Source organism: Cydia amplana, chromosome Z (genome assembly GCF_948474715.1).
Source record: "Cydia amplana chromosome Z, ilCydAmpl1.1, whole genome shotgun sequence".
Classification (NCBI taxonomy): Eukaryota; Metazoa; Arthropoda; class Insecta; order Lepidoptera; family Tortricidae; genus Cydia; species Cydia amplana.
This window is the reverse complement of record NC_086096.1, coordinates 14730912-14747991: the sequence shown is the minus strand read 5'-3', so window position 1 is coordinate 14747991 and position 17080 is coordinate 14730912. Positions and strand designations below refer to the sequence as shown.

Below are 17080 nucleotides of genomic sequence, written 5' to 3'. Positions count from 1 at the left end.
CGACTTGTTACCACGGTATATGGTGAGAAAGTGTAAACATAATTATGTGTTTATCGTTGACTGTACTTTACATAGTGGTAGAAATTATGTGAGCTGACTTTGAGTGCACGTCAACGTATATTTTAACTTATTTCCTTAGGTACCTTACGTGTGCACAGAAAATTAAAAAATAATTTTCTAGTATCAAAACTATAATTCCTACTACACAAAGTGTGACCAGCCCAAGATTTTTTAAATTTCCCGCCAAAAATTTGTGTAATACGTATTTCAGTGACCAACCCTACATTTTTAAATCCTTAATTGGTTAGTGTCTGTGCGGAAAGAGAAGAGTCGTGGAATGTATTTGGCCCCGTACATTCCACGACTCTTCATTTCCGCACAGAGTCTAGTGTAGAGTCCCCTCCAGGAGGTCTACCGCGAAAACCGAAATTCGCAAATTGCGGGGATCTTTCTCTTTTACTCTCATTAAGGCGTAATTAGAGTGAAAGGGGAAAATGCCCGCAATTGACGCACTTAGATTTTCGCGGTTAAAGCCCAGACTACGTGCGTGAATCGCGACGCTATTTCACGACTTTTCTCTTTCCACACAGACTCTACCTATACTCTTGCTCGAACACGCATTGCACGCAGCCAACTTGTCAATAGAAAAACGCGCGAAATGCAACTTCCATGAATCTAGTATTTTTACTGGAATGGGCATGAGGGGTGGGGGGAAATGACCGAACGGGATTAGTCTTATGTATCTTTCAGTAGGAGTAGCAGGGGCACTAAGACTGGTGCTAGTTCAGCGGTGTCACTCACGAATTCGAGCCAATCGTGCAGTGTGACAGAAAAATAGTATGTCATACCGAGCTGAGATTCACAGTCAACGTGCTTTGGTTAGATATTCTCCTGTCCCCCTGGATCATCAGTTTTTCAATTAATACAGTTGTTAAGTAGCCAGTCATTTTTGAAGTGAAAACTTCTTTAGCGGCGCTGTGCACTTTCTGCGGTGAGGAAAAAATGTTAAACTCGAAACAGAGTAAGGCGTAAGGCGTAACCCTCTCTTTCTACCGCGCGGCGAGAATGTGTGCCTGAGCCTGCTGTTTCGTTTTTATTCACCAAAGAACTTTAGTCATAACGTATCATAATCAGGTCAATTATTTAAAACTGGACTTTTATATTAAGCAATAAAGCTCAATTTTCTAATCTTGTACGGGCTGAAATACGAGGATCTCACAGTTACCTACATTCTAACTTTATATCACTCCAATATAATTCAATAATCAACAAATCTATATACATAAACGTGAAAGACCTGACTGACTGACTTAAATCAACGCACAGCCCAAACCTCTGGGACTAGAAAGTCCAAATTTGGCAAGTACTTAGGTTCCTTATAAGGTCTAGGGGTCCACTAAGAAAGGAATTTTCAAAATTCATCCCCTAAAGGGGTGAAATGAAATGGGGGTTGATACAAAAATAAAAAAACCTCCTGTGCGTGCGAAGCCGCGGGCAAAAGCTAGTCGCTAATAAAAGTGAACTCTAGTACTGGTGAATAAAACTCAAAATATCATGACCAAATATATTTAGATGCGAGGTCTGCAAGATAACTTTACAATTTATATTCGAATTTTAAACAATTAACGCTATTAAAAGGAGTTACTTTTCTACTGATTTTTCAATGAAACAACAATGTGACAGTCATTATTAAGTATTGCAAGTCTGTGATGATACGATCGGTATGTAGGTATGTATTTATCCGCTGTGAGAACAACTCACAGGTCGTTTAATATATTATACTCACATACCGATTGCTAACACTGAGCAAATCGCTTTAATGGAAATACCTATAGTGTTACTTGTATTGCCGATTGCACATAGTTTTTGCGGATCTCCCTTTTACTACAACTATACTGGCTCTCTGAGATTAATCTTTTGTGAATCGATAGGAATTAGGCCCGGGGCGCGGGCGCTGGTGGCGTCAACGGCGCGGCGGCACCGCACGGCAGGCGGAGTGCACTTGCCGGGGCTAGGCTCGGCGGGACCCGCACAACAAGCGCGGCCGTCGTCCACTGTGGACCTACTCAGAGCCGCTTCGCGCACCCACAACCGGTATCACACTCGCTTGCGAAACCCGTGACCAATATACTGGAAACATGAGGTTTATACCCCTGTAAGTACTTATTTTACTATTATTTCTGAAGTCTGAAGCGTACTTTTAGGTATACAAAACCCTAAAAACTCGATTGCTTCATCTCTAAAAGTCTATTATTTCGACTTGGATTGCATGGTTAGTGCATAAATTCTTTATGATTAAATCTGTTCTATGATATCGACATGGCAGATATATTATGTACTTAACTAACTTTCATATCCAACGTGTAGGTAGTATCACGCTGGGCGATTGTATTTGCGATATTGTGTTCCTATGTGCATACCTAATTCTTGAACTTTCAGAAAAACATCGACGTAATTCTTGCCTAATTATACACTCGGTAAACAAGTGCCACGTTTAAAAACTATGTTTATGTTTAGGCTTCACCTCCCAAAATTTTAGCACAGCGAACAGCGAGCATCTTTCCTAATTCCTAATACGTTTATTTTAATACATATATGGACAAACAATAAAAGTTAGGTCGTGAATTTCGTAACTCAAAATGTCCCGGTATAAAATGTAAAGCTAAATGTAAAACTTAAATACCTACCTAATTAAAATATTGTAAACATTATCAGTGATGGAAATTAATAGTGAGTAGTGAGCGAACCGTTGAGAATGTGTTAGTTTGAAAACTCGAGTAGTTAGGTACCTTGTAGAGGCGTAAAACCATTTTTATAGGTACAATTATGAATATTACACAGTATATAAATTGAGATTAATAATAAATTAGGTAGCGTTTGCAGCAAAGCAAAGTGTGTAAATATGTAGAAAAGGGTAGGAATAGGAATTCAGAACCGGTAGCTTACGAGCTCAACGCTTTACGTCACGACTAGTTGGTTTAATGCCGTATTTATACAACACCGTAAATACGTACCTACCTACCTAATCAACTTCCTAAAGACATAAATGAAAAGTCTTTGTTACAGAAAAAACTATATTTATAAATTAATAAAAAAAAGATTAAGTACTTAATTTTTCCCTCAGTAACTATATGGTATCGTATCTAAATTATTTTGTTTCAGTGCTTAATTTGGTTAAGCTTTCAAATGTTACACCAGTAAACGGCAGACTTAATGTCAATAAATATTTATTTCACCTGAGAAACGTTGAGGATTATCTGTGATACAGCATTTAAAACGAATAAAGTAGTTTTAAATGACATGAATGATGATGAATTAATAACGCTTATATAACCGAATATGAACTTTAAAAAAACTCGGCTGCGTTACCTACTTTAGCCCCCTAGTTGGTGGATAACTTCAGATGGACTAAATTTGGTGTTTTTAAGTTTGTATAAAATTGTTATTTCCAGGAGGCTATGTTTACCTTCTCGGGCTAAAGTACCATATATCAATGTTACTTTCGTTATACGGTATTGGATTAATAAATAATTATACAATTGCAAAAGGTGTTTGGAATATCGTCATGAATATAAACTTTTGATAATCATTGAACAGTCTGTCCGGTCGGTCTGGCTTTCCGCCGTGAACTGATCTTATTTTATCGTGTCGTTGTCATGTCTAATTTTGAATTTAAATGTCCGTAGTTCCAAATATGTATGTCAGTCAGCCTGTCAGTCAGTTGGTCTATGTCAGGTCGCCACGGAGGTTGGAAGCCACGACAATCATGCTGAAATAACTAAAGTCAACGCTACAAAGTTATTTGACTATAAGCGAGTTCAAATCGTAACACATAAATGTAGAACCCACAAAAGACTAGATACAGCTAGCCAATTAATTATCCAATCAATTGAGCGAAACTAAAACCGGTTAGATTAATGTACCTGTCCCATGTTGAAAGTTTAGTTCGCGACCTACGATTAAGTAATAATATTGTTATCCACCTGAGCTGCTGGGATTTTCATTACTTAGTAGATAAACTAAACTAAAATCCATGAGTCCAACGAAGGGAGCATTACTTACCTCAAAAAATTTTACTAATTATTATGATAATTATTAATATTAAAGCTAATCATTCAATTATAACAAACCAACATACGGGTTTGTACCATTTATTACCAAGCTTTTATTTAGTTTCACCCACAGACAAGACATCCCCTAGACAGCATAGTAACGCTACCACCTCTGCCACTTATACGGTAGTTTTACTCCATCTTCGAGTCAATCCCGTGTCGTGATTGGTCCGTGTCTTTGAACGGACCAATCACGGCACGGGATTCGCTCACCTCGTCCTCCCGCACCCCCGTATTTTTGGCAGCATCGGTTTCATGAAATAATTGCTGTAAACTCAGTCTAGCTAGAGGATTTTCAGTTTCACCTGTCCCGTTGTCTGTGTATTAGTCTGTAATCAAATCTTGCAAGTTAAATTTGACCCACTTCCCGGTTTCCGATGAAGCTGAAAATATGCATAGGTACATATTTAGATCAGGTGCCACTCTGACAATGCAATATGATGGTATCATCGAGCTGATCTGATGATGGAGACAGGAAGTGGCCTTTGATAAAAGAGCTGTGTGATAAAAGAACGCAACCTTATTGTGTTTGGGGTCCTTAGAATTGTCTCAAGGAGTAATAGTTGCCTGTGGAGAGAAAAGTACGGTCTGCTATAAAAGCTTGTACCAAAAATGGATTCTTTGCTAAAACCTTATTTCACAGTCTATTAAGCAGATTTCAACTCATACTCTCCTTTTTCAAGATTATGTAACTTTGGATGACATGATATTCTAATATCACTTTACCTCTCAAGTGCATAAATAATTTATTAATTCTTAGGTAACATTCATACATTATTAAGGAATTAAGTAGATAATATTAATGTATACTTGAATATTCTGTGATGACCTGGCCCTGGCTGGCACCATGATAATATTATAACATGATCAACTAATCCGGCTCCTTTCCCCTAAAAACTTTCAAAAGTATAGTCCTTATGGAAGAAAGATGGAGCTTGTTGTTCTTACCTACACAAGCTAGGTACAACCTTTGTATTTAAAGCTATGTTTTGATATGATTTTTCTAACATGTACTTAGTAAGAACTATACTTACTACTCATATGGTTTTTGGAATACGGCAGGTCTATAATCATTCGAGAAGTCAGCCAAGTACCTACCCGTAGGTACTTAATACTTTATGTCAAAATGTTTTTCAAATAGCCCGGTGCATCGCTAATTAATCCTAAATATAAACCGTTATTTATTCGTTTAGATAAAGTAATGTTGCAAATTTTAATTCAACGTTGAGGAAGACAAAAATACACAACCGGTAATCGATTTCGAGGAAATTATGACAAGGTTTAATATCGGTTTGTAGAATTTTTAGTGCACCGTGGCGAACAAGTTGGTATAAATGAATGCAGTCAACTCTACCGGCTGACCTCAATTAACAAATATTGTGGATTAAATTTGTCTTGAGATTTTACACGACTCAATATTAAATTCCTATTATCATTCTCAAATAAGATCACACTTTTCCATTGACATGTTTATTTACATACTGACATGACAACGTCAAATTATTTGATCATAGGTAGTCTTGAAAAGGAGTCCGCAACATAAATGTCAAATAACATTGAGTTTTTCTTTATTGATTTAAATGCCATTTAAATTAGGAGTGGCCACCTTACGGGGCTTACGGTCACGTGATCGCCTTACGCCCCTTACGGTCACGTGATCGCCTTACGCTGTCTCGATTTTATCATTTTTTCCCCACCTCAAAAAGGGTCCAGCGCCGCTAAAGAAGTTTTCACTTCAAAAATATAAAAAATGTTTTCCTAACTTCTAGAAGTTAGGAAAATTTTCTTATAAATTTTTAAATACCTTTTTCTCAAATACCTAGGTATTTAAAGTTAATTGTTTTAATGTAAAGTACCACCTCTTAAAATATCTGCAACGAATGTTTAGCACCTTTGTATGTACAGTCGACGTCAAAGAGAAATTTACAGCCAAAGTAACAAAAAAATGTTTACACGACCTAAATGCTATGACAATAAAGTCGTGTAAATAATTTTTTGTAACGTTAGTCGTAAAGATCTTTTTGACGTCGACTGTACATATAAACAAAGGTGAAGATTTGATCAAAAATACCACTTTATGCAAGCCCGCAGAGTCGCAGACGGCTGACTAGAAACTATAAAGGCAATGAAACCAATTTCTTAACATTTGACATTTGCCTACAACGTGACGTCACGAGCTTTGTTATTCTAGACCGCGGGCCAGGCGCGTTTTATCACTACCTATCACTACACCTTATAAAACAAAGTCCCCCGCCCTGCCCCCGCCGCATCCGTCTGTGTATATGTTCGCAATAAACTCGAAAACTACTGAACGGATTTTGCTGCAGGATTTATGTATCCATGCCAAATTGCAGCTTTCTAGCACTAACGCACACGGAACAAAGCCGCGGAGGCGCGGACGGACAGACAGACGGACATGGCGAAACTATTTATTTTATTTTAGGTATGGCATTACTTAAATATACAGATACAGAGAAATCATAAATGTAACTCCAGAGAATTAAGGCGAAACTGTAAGAGTCCCTAGTTGACTACGGAACCCTAAAAAGTGAGAGTAGGCACTTAACTTCGCTTCTCATCCGGGTTACGAATAATATGTATATGTTAGGTAGGTATGCAGTTGATTCCAATAGGGTAGTAATGCCGGAGTAGAATTTAGAAGAGTTGTATTGTATATATATATACTTTTTATGCAAGGTTGTTTTGACTTCCTGCTAGATATGCGTAATAGTGTAACGGTTAGTGGGCGCCATAGACGCAAGCGCACGCGCCGCGCCACATTGCACCGCGAGGTCACTTTTTACCACTTCTGGGTCTGGCTCGCATGACCTTGAAGTGATTTGAGGTTACAATTATACATTCGGAGCACCTACACGTACGTGACAGTAAATGCCACTAACGAGAAAGCCGCACTTTTTCCGACGTGATGCGAAAGGCAATAGTTAGTTTTCTACTGTATACCGTTCTGCAAACGCGCGAGTAGAATGTAACAACGACTGTATCGATCGCAGATGACAATATTTAAAAGGTTACCGCGCAATCAATGCAATCACTAAAATACATCACGAATCAATCATTAATTAATAAAATCGTGCTCAAGCATGTGGTCGGGTCAATTTGGATGTAGGTGGCTAACACGTTCCTTTCAAGTCATTAACGAGTAGGTATCACATGAATTACATAAAATAGAGAAAGCTCAAAGGGAAGCCGCCGTGATGAAGTCGGAAGCGGACACGGAGGCTGTCCACCTGACCTGACCCTGGCTGTGGGACCTGCTGTTGCTCAACTATCTATACCGACAGGTTGACCTTTTACCGCGTAACTCACCTTACACTCGTTCTAGACAGAATTCATGTATGAGCATGCTAACATTCGAATATTATTATAACACTTTTTAGAACCGGTATTTGGCGAATCGGAGGTACTAAAAGTGAAGCACAAGTGCTGGCTGGCACTATAATAATAATAAAAAAGTGCGATGCAACTAAGTAGGAGAATCTTCCCACAAAAGTAAATTCACTGCGATCGATGACAAAAGAGATAAAGAGTTGCATTGTTACATCACGAAATTGTGAAGGCATACGCTTGCACAAATGTGAATGTGTGTACACATAGTAATCTTTAGGCTCTATCCAACATCCTGCAGCGGATCTCGACATTCGCTCAGCTACACTCTGACATTTAACGTCATTGAACTATTCGGCGCGTAGGATTTCGCTATGACATGCCCCTTGAACTTACAATACTTGGAACTAAGAAGCTTTCTATTTTGCAACGTTATAAAATGATTGATAAATTACGCCACCTTGCAACCAAATTAAGACTCATTAGTATTGTGTTTCTGCACAGTACCTACTTAAAACATTCGGGTAGGTAGAAATAGTTGTATTCGTTTAGTATTGTAAATGTAAAGCCGTATTCTCGTAAAATAATACCTATTATACCTATGCATGCACCAAGGATCATAATATCTAACTAAGACTAGGAATAGGGGTTTAACTACCATTTCTAAAGCTAGTTTTCAAAACCTATTAAAAATAGTGCGATTTATTGATTTTCCATAAAATTTAGTTATGTACATATGTACCTATTTATGGGGACGCACCCATATGTATACCTACCTAACAAGTACAAGACAATTAGCAAAGCTCAATAGAATAATGCATTATTATTGTTAAAAAAAAGCAACAACGATTGCACTCCGGGAGTGCCGATAGAAGTGAAAACTCACCTCACTATGTTACCGACGCCCGGTAACACGATACATATACGTTTAGCGGAGGTATTCTATTTATTTATTATATATTATTATCATTCTCAAATAAGATCACACTTTTTCATTGACATGTTTATTTACATATTGCCATGACAACGTAAAATTATTTGAACATAGGTAAAGAGTCTTAAAAGGAGTCCGCAACATAACTGTCAAATAACATTGAGTTTTTCTTTATTGATTTAAATGCCATTTAAATTATGAGTGGCCATCTAAACCTTACGCCCCTTACGGTCACGTGATCGCCTTACGCTGTCTCGAGTTTATCATTTTTTCCCCACCTCAAGAAGTGCCCAGCGCCGCTAAAGAAGTTTTCACTTCAAAAATATGCACATAATGCACATATAAAACAAAATTTATGCATCGTAGTAACTGCTTAATCGAGAAAACTTCGATTTCTCGCCAGTGCCGTTTGTTACTCAATATGACCAGTTGCTCTGTGATCTGTAGACCTCACAAACCCCTAAGTCTCCGCAATTTAGAAAAGTTTTAAAAATTTGCATTAAAATATATTATGTATGTAGTATGTAGGTAACTACACACAAAATTTCATGAGACTGTTCCCTCTCACTGGGTCAATTAATTGTTTGCGTTTTCGAATTCATACCTATATGGACTTTTTCATCGATTTATTTATATTTATGTTTTTGTTTCAGAGTGATTCTTATTGCTTGCGTAGCGTGCGAAGTGAGCGCGCGTGCGCGGCCGCAGGACGAGGGCGAAGCGCGCGCCGCGCCCTCCCGCGGGCTGCTCAAGCGCGGCCTGCTGGCCAAGGGGAAGCCCACCAGCACTTCCACCACCACACCCGCCCCACAGGTACACATACATGCACCCGCAATAACATACGTACCTAGGTACTTTACGTAGATTACGAAAATGTGCTTCTCTCTCCGCGGGTTGCTCAAATACCTACTCGCTACTGGCCAAGAGGAAACCTACTCGTACCATCGCAACTTCCCCATGTATGCAACCTTTACGCGCCTTTACTGGCTACGGTGCTAATTGCTTTACGGTGATTCTGGAAATGGGGTTGTTTTGGAAAAATCGATGAAATTACTTATAAAATCGACTAACGTCTGACAGCAAATATGGATGGATGTTCCTTCTTGTAAGGATGTTTATGTTTCACATAGCTTGGGTACGGTGACAGGAGTCTTTTCGATACATAAGTATTTTGCATATTTTGTGTTTTAACCCTTGATAAGGCAGAAGAATGTCAGAAACAGAAATTAATCAAAATTGAACTCCACCATTTTTAATTAAAGTCCAAATTTGGTAAATATATGCCTCCTGCCCTATTAAGGGTTAAAGTTATACGGAGATGACAGCTGTCACCGTACCCATGCTATGTGCAAAATACTATAATCGTATCATAAACGAGATAATGTCATCAATCTTTTGGCAACGCTGTGTCAAGTTCAATCTGATTGTGATGTTAGGTATCCAAGGGAGATACGAGGGTGGGATATGATATGACAGTTGAACCTTCAATCAGACCGTAACTTCGTTGTGGTGGTGGATCAATTGTCTATAAGCGCACTTTATGTAATTGTTGAACTACATGTTGCTCTATGTTGCTAGTTTCAGTCACTGTTTTGGTAGTGACATTGCTGTGTATCAACACCAAAGCTGTGGAAAGTATAAGTACTCGACTTATCATCGTTGAGCCACGTCACTTCTACTTACGTTAAATTAATTTAAACGCAAGTTGCAAACATTGTTATTGAAATACATATTACATCAAATAGTTCATGCTATTATTGTAACGTAACCTATTTATTCTTTTTCCCGCCAACTAGTGTGACCTCAAAGATGACTCACCATATAGTGTTGTAATCGAACATACTTAAATATTACGTATTGGCAATGTACCTTATGTACCGCGTCACATAATGCGACAATTTGGCATGGTTGTCGGATGCCAATTCAAGCGGATGGATATTTGCACGTAACGTTTTCTTACTCAATTGAATTACATACATGCCGACTACGTGAAATTAGAGATTAGAAAGCGTATAAAGCTTGTGTATATGTTGTAAACGGCCCTAGCAGAAATGGCTACTGAGCTATAGACTAAGAAAGGAAATTTAATATACTCAAAATCCATAACGTTAAAAGTATTTAATAATAAAAGTTCGATATAACATTTTTCTAGAACAGTTGCTGCTTCGATGAATTGAAGAGGGTACTTGTCTGCTAGTCAAATCAATTTCTAATAGCCCATAGCCATAAAGTGTTTTTGTCATATTTCGATACAATTTAATAGTTATATGAAGTTCCCTATACTGTACAATATACGTTTCAAGCACAATTTCACCATGTGTCCTAAAAAAGCTTCCTCTGAGTTACGAAAACATAGTTATGGTATTTATGTAACTTTGTGATTGTGACAATTTGTGATTTTGTATTTTTTCCGCCCAGAATGAGGAGCTTCTTTAAACCAGACAAGGTTTACATGCGTGTAAGCAAATAAAATTAATTAATTAAAAATATATGTGCAAAAATAGTTGTCTCGGGTTGTCAAACGTGTGTAACGAAACGTCAGTTCCGTCGGGAAAGTATGCAACCTACAGGAACACGTATACGGTCTCCAAGTTGGCTGTCTGGTGCGAATCGAAGTGTAGACGCCCCACTGATAGATTGCGTAAATGAGATGAGTCGGGCGGATCCATGTGGCTCAAGGCGAGTGGGCTGGTCCGGTGATGCGGTCACCTTCACCTTCGACCTCTACGGAATACCTTTCCTCGCCAGAATTTCTACGTACGATATTCGATACATTGAAATGTTATACCTAGTATAGGCACTGATTGCACATACGATATAGGAGTACATACCTACCCTACTTGGATCTGTTTAGTATGAAAAGAGCTCTGAGTTATCTAGGTAAGTACTTAAATTGGCAACGATTTTGATAGCACAAACTATAGACTCTGCAAAATAAGATTTACACAGTCTATGCTATCAAAATCGCTGCCAAGTTAGCTTTGTCTAACTCTGGGTAGGTGAAAGATTCAATTATTTGCAACACTTGGATAACATGATTGCTTATCAAACCATAAAATCGCTAAACTATTTAATTAAGAAATTAAACCTACATAGGGTATATTTTTGTTATATGTTAATTATTCGTCACGCTAAATTTCGTATTTAATTTGCAAACTAAAACTATTAAAATATTGTGACACAAATTTTGATTCGAAAACTGGTTTTGACGCAAAAAACGCTCTCTCAATTAGAACTACCTATTGGTCGAATTCCGCTTGAATGATGTCACAATTTAATACCTAGAGACAATTAATAAATATTACTTTAGTTATCATGCCGCTATATTGGTCTGTTTACAGTGTTTACACAAGAAATAAGGTGCTAAAGGGGCCCACTGATTAACAGTCCGCCGGACGATATCGGCCTGTCAGTTAGGACAAAAAGTGTTCCGAACAACTGACAGGCTGATATCGTCCGGCGGACTGTTAATCAGTGGGCCCCTTAGGTAAGCTCGTTGCGGCAATAAGTGGAGTAATTCGTACCTACTTAAGCATATTCTGCAGCAGGTCTTTCGGCCCAGGGCTGCAGTGAGCCTGAGAAATCGGACGGTTTTTCTACAAGGTTCCTCTAAGTTTGAACTTTTATGCTCGGAACATGTTGTCGTACTATCCGCTTGGTAGCGGGTTGGTGCCGCAAAGTTCCTGACGAGCACGAAAAGTGACATTAAGCGCACAAGGCGTCGATAAGGTCGATAAGTTTCTCTTTTGATCATTAAACACAATTAAATAAACAAATGACGTATCGAGTATTTTTCAATCCAACACCGGATTTGTTGCAAATCGAAATTGGTGTAGGTAAATAAAGCTGGTCAAGCAAATCTTGTCAGTAAAAAAAGGCGCGAAATTCAACTATTCTATGGGACGATATCCCTTCGCGCCTAAGGTCAAGTGAGGTAAATGCAACTATGGGATTATTGCGTCTCTCCGTTCTTTCTCCCGTCGTCTAGTAATAAAGCCTGAGCTACTTAGAAATGAAACGTTGCATAGTAGAGCGCGTTTCGACCAATCGTATTCGAGAAAGAACGGAGAGACGCAATAACCCCATAGTTGCATTAACCTCACTTGACCTTACATTTTTCAAATTTGCCGCCTTTTTCTACTGACAAGATCTGCTCGACCAGCTTTAGGTAGTTATCTGCGCGTCGGTTGCAGGAAGAAGCCGAGTACGAGGACGAGGAGTACGCGGAGGGCGAGCAGCAGGAGCCGTCGACCGAGGCGCCGCCCTCGTCCACCGAGGGCAAAAAGCTGGTGGCGGGCGGCGTGCGCCCCTTCCGCAGCAACACCGACCTGCTCGCCGCGCTTAAGCGCCGCCGCGCACAAGCCGCCGAAGGTTGCTACACTTGTTACACTGTTATACGTGTCTTGATGTTAACTTAACACTGACTCTAGTCAACCTGCCTAAGCTGACATGTAGCAAATTAGAATAATTAGTATTTGATGTCGTGGGTCTAAAGGGTATATACGAAACTATACAATTGGAACTATTGTAGGGACATGGCGCTATGTAATCGCATTCTTGAAGTTCAAGTATATGAAGATGATGAAATCTCTCATTACAGCTAAGCTAAACGGGGGACAGTCAACGGTGGCCGCTGCGCCCGTCCAGGACAGCGCCACCGAGGCTCCGGTCAAGGCCAATTTCAGTAAGAACCTGACTCGACTCTAAACTATAGTAATACTCGTAGTAAAGTCTAAAACTGGTAAGCAGTCATTACCTTACTAGTTTATTCAGCGCGTATTCGACCTTGAAGCTTTAAATGCCAGGATCGTTTCCAAATTGCATCAACTTTAAAGAATAATTTTAATATTAAAGTGACTAATTTATGGACAAGCAGTTGTAGGTACCTACTTAAAAATCAAAAAGACGAGCGGTATTATCTTACCATAACAGGATTTTTTTACCTTTACTTTCAATAAATGTTGTAGTGGCCGAAATTACGGAGTACGGGTCCTAATCTTATGTGAATAATTGATTTGGCCACGTAATAGCTTACGAAACTTTGAGAAGAGGCTAATAAATTAAGCGCATAAGTTTACCGCACAGCGCATTCCAATGCACAGTCCAGTACGCGCGCTAATTGAGTTTTCGTAAAATATCTGAAATTACAATAACTGAGCCGGCTGTAAATACTTCAAGAGGCAGTATTCGGCCTCCGATTGACGAGGAAAATAAGTTTGTCAGTTAATCAGCTATGTTCTCTCGGCGGTAGTACGGAACGTTTTGTCAAGGCTTGTCGGTCCTCGGTGAAAGGAGCGCGACGCCCGTTCGCCCTTTAAATACTGTATCAGATGCAAATATAGATTTAACTCTACGAAATGGAAGAATTTACATTAGTCCTTGTGTCAAATACGGTAACGGTAAAGTGTTTTCCTGATCTGAATTCTGAATCGAGCATCCATTATTACAACAAACGATTTACTTGATTTTTTATGGACATTATTCTATCTTGTTTTCTTGTGATTCATTGCCAATATGAGACCAACAGAACAGTTTAAAAACCAATTCTCACTCTAACTAGCTAGAGCAGTGCAGGTGAGAGATTTTCTTAGGCAAATGTTAAAGTACCGTAAAATGGGGTGAGTAGGCGCAAAACTGACATTCAAACCTCGATAACATTTTATTTTTACATATGCAAACTGAATGGTGTATATAATAAGTGTTCCGGACGTTTGTATTTTAGTTTTTATTTTATTTTGGGTAGTTCCATTTCATAACTTTGACGATAAACAGGAAAACCCACCTCACCCCGTAGTCCCTCGTATTTGGGGTGAGTTGGGTTTTCATACAAAGGTGATTTTGGAAGATTGTTTGATCGATTTTTTTTATTATGAGTATTACTACAGCTCCATTTTAAATTGGAATACATATTTTTTGTAGCAGTAGCCTTAAAAATCCATCTCACCCCCCTTTCAACCCTTCTCTCCCCATTCATAACCCAACTCTCCCCGCGAATCCTACTCACCCCATTTTACGGTAATAATTATTTACAGACAAGAAGAGGTTCAACACTGCGACGCGGGAGACCAACAGTGAGGACGCGCCGCCGGCGCCTGCCAAGCCCGTCAGGGGCCGATTCGGGAAACGTAAGAAGTTACCTTATTTAAAACTAAACACATATGTAGGTATGTTGGATAGAAGACAGCAGCAGGTTTTTTATAGAATGGACCGAGTAAACAAGCAGGTATTTTGTCCGAGAGGTGGTAGTAGGTTTTTATCACTCGGACCTCGTATTATGGGTAAGTTCTAAAAGATGCTTACCATGACCGAAACATGTTTTTTTGCCGAAACCGAAACAGAAACTATTATAAACTTCTTAAAATCGTTAAAAAAATGTCATTAAACTGCTTTTATATACATATTAAGACTGCGTCGACCGTCCAGTGGCGAGCTCATTAGGGGAATTGTGTTTACTAATAAACCAATTAATTTCTGTATACATAAATATTGTTGTCCTACTTGCTCCCCAACCTTTGTCACATAGTTTAGTTTCATAGTACGAAGTTCCATTTCGTAAGTTTCGGCCCGGCCGTTTTAAGGCCAAAACCGAAACTACGGCCGAAACATGATTTTATGGCCGAAACCGAAACCGAATCTTCGGTCGGACACTACTTAAGACATGGCTCAAATTTGCTAGGCGAATGAAAAAGTCTAAATTAAATTAGATTAATTAACGTTATTAACTACTATGTTATACGAGTACTTAGTATATGCATGAAATGACATTTCCGATTACTATTGTGAGTTATCAAACTGGTGGACTACGCATGCCAGTGGGTGCATGCGCACAAAGAAACATTTAGTGCCGCAATATCCGAAACTGGGACAAAATTCTAACATGTTTTTTTTTAATTGACAGCAGCTGCGAGGTCCATCCCAGAAGCAGAGGAAGAGCAGGCAGAGCCCGCCGCGCCCGTACGGAGCGGCCGGGCCTTCTCCCGGCGAGGAGGAAACTAACCCCCCCCCCCCCACCTCCCCTCCCGACTCCCCCAACCCACCTTCTCACCTCAATACTGTATAACCCTTTGCCATTTCAGTTCATTTGCTGTTTCAAAAGTATTACTCAGTCTTTACATTTAAATACTTATGGAGCGGCATTTCCCTGTGCGGTGTAGCGCTTCCATTCAGTTCCCCGTAATTTCTATAAATTAGCGACGAACGGTATACCTATTTTTATAATAATTGTAAATTATGTATGTCTAAGTATTTTTTAAAGTAAACATAAAAAATTGTGTTCTGTGTTTTAATTTTCTTGGCTAGAACGAACCCCTCCGTTACGCGGTCATCAGTGTCATCACACCGGTGCACGCCGCGCCGCCCCGGTGCATGAGCGGACAGACAATATTGTGCTATAGGTATTATATATTGAAAGCGTTTTATTATGAAGTGAAACGTTATAACCCATGTCAAAGCTAATAAGAGTGCCAGAGCATCAGAGGGCCTACCGCAACCACGTTCGTCGTGTTGCCTCTCTGGCGCACATGTGAATTCGTACTTAAGTGTGACAGGGTGGTAACACGTCTAACGTGGTTCGCGGTAGGCCCTCAGGCTTTAGTTTGAACATGGTACCAACACAAAAAATTAGTCTGTAACTCTGCATGATAAAGAAGCGTGCGTAAACTGCAAACACACAGTCCAGCTATTTAGGTATAGCAACAAGGTATTAAATCTAATTATTATCTAATACCTTTAAACGAGCAATTCTTGTTTATTTATTTAAATATATATTTCGGGGATCTCGGAATCGGCTCTAACGATTTCGATGAAATTTACTATATGGAGGTTTTAGGGGCGAAAAATCGATCTACTAGGTCTTATCCCTGGGGAAACGCGCATTTTTGAGTTCTTATATGTTATTCATAATAAAATATATTCAATTTAGGTCACAAGGTGGGAGATCCACTACGCACACGGTTCCTATAGCTACACTTTGACAGATCAATAAAAACTCAGTAGCTAAATTACTGTCATGTCATTATCATTAGGAAGGGTGAGAATACTTTACTTACCTAGGTAAATAGGTACCTATTAGCTACATGAGAAATATGTTTCTCAACTATTCACATACGTACTTTTACATTTTAGTCACGCAGATAGATCAGATTGGACACAATGTGAAAGCGCCTTTAAAAATGGTTAATAGCTGATCGACTTTAGTAGCTGAGTGGTAAGGAAATAACCGGGGTAGAAATAAGATAACAACTGTACAAAAATATGTTTATTAACGATATAATTTTCTATTGAGTAAATTTAATACTATATTACAATAATGTTATACGTACATGGAATATTTGCTAGAAAGTAGAAATGTACCAAGCTTAGTTGCGAAATATCTGTAAGTTTCTTATTTTCACTTTTGATAATAGGACAATCAGATCTGTGTAGATAAGATAGTCCGAAACTTACTGAAAATTACTCATAGGTACCTACTGTTTATGCAACTTTCCGTTTAATCATTCTTTTAAATGCAAGTATATCGTCTATTCTAATATCCCCCAACGACCAACGTACAATTCGTTAAAACAATATACGAATATCGTTCGACAGCTGACGGGGTTCCGACGATATCAAAAGTCGGTTGGTCCAAGGACAAAAGCAACTGCAAGGAGTTCCCTATGACACCTTTTTCCGTTAAAACTTATTTAACAGA

At 38.9% G+C, this 17080-nt stretch overlaps 1 protein-coding gene across 3 annotated transcripts; it reads left to right on the top strand.

Annotated features, from left to right (window-relative positions):
• Positions 1–1996: 1996 nt before the first annotated feature.
• Positions 1997–15653, top strand: LOC134661187 (treacle protein). Of its 3 annotated transcripts, none has more exons than XM_063517154.1 (6): positions 1997–2155; positions 9045–9204; positions 12585–12762; positions 12992–13075; positions 14424–14516; positions 15293–15653. In XM_063517154.1, exons 1-6 carry the CDS (start codon positions 2139–2141, stop codon positions 15385–15387), a joined length of 627 nt encoding a protein of 208 aa, XP_063373224.1. In that variant the 5' UTR covers positions 1997–2138; the 3' UTR covers positions 15388–15653. The 3 variants fall into 3 exon arrangements, with proteins under 3 accessions (XP_063373224.1, XP_063373223.1, XP_063373225.1); XM_063517153.1 differs by having other exon boundaries at positions 2010–2155; positions 15290–15643; XM_063517155.1 differs by lacking the exon at positions 12992–13075 and having other exon boundaries at positions 2010–2155; positions 15290–15644.
• Positions 15654–17080: the final 1427 nt, after the last annotated feature.

What these genes read in the sequence shown, in the direction of transcription:
- LOC134661187 (XM_063517153.1), top strand. An exon ending in TCCGGTCAAGGCCAATTTCA is followed by an intron (nt 13,076 to 14,423) that starts GTAAGAACCTGA and finishes AATTATTTACAG; the next exon opens with ACAAGAAGAGGTTCAACACT. An exon ending in CAGGGGCCGATTCGGGAAAC is followed by an intron (nt 14,517 to 15,289) that starts GTAAGAAGTTAC and finishes TTTAATTGACAG; the next exon opens with CAGCTGCGAGGTCCATCCCA.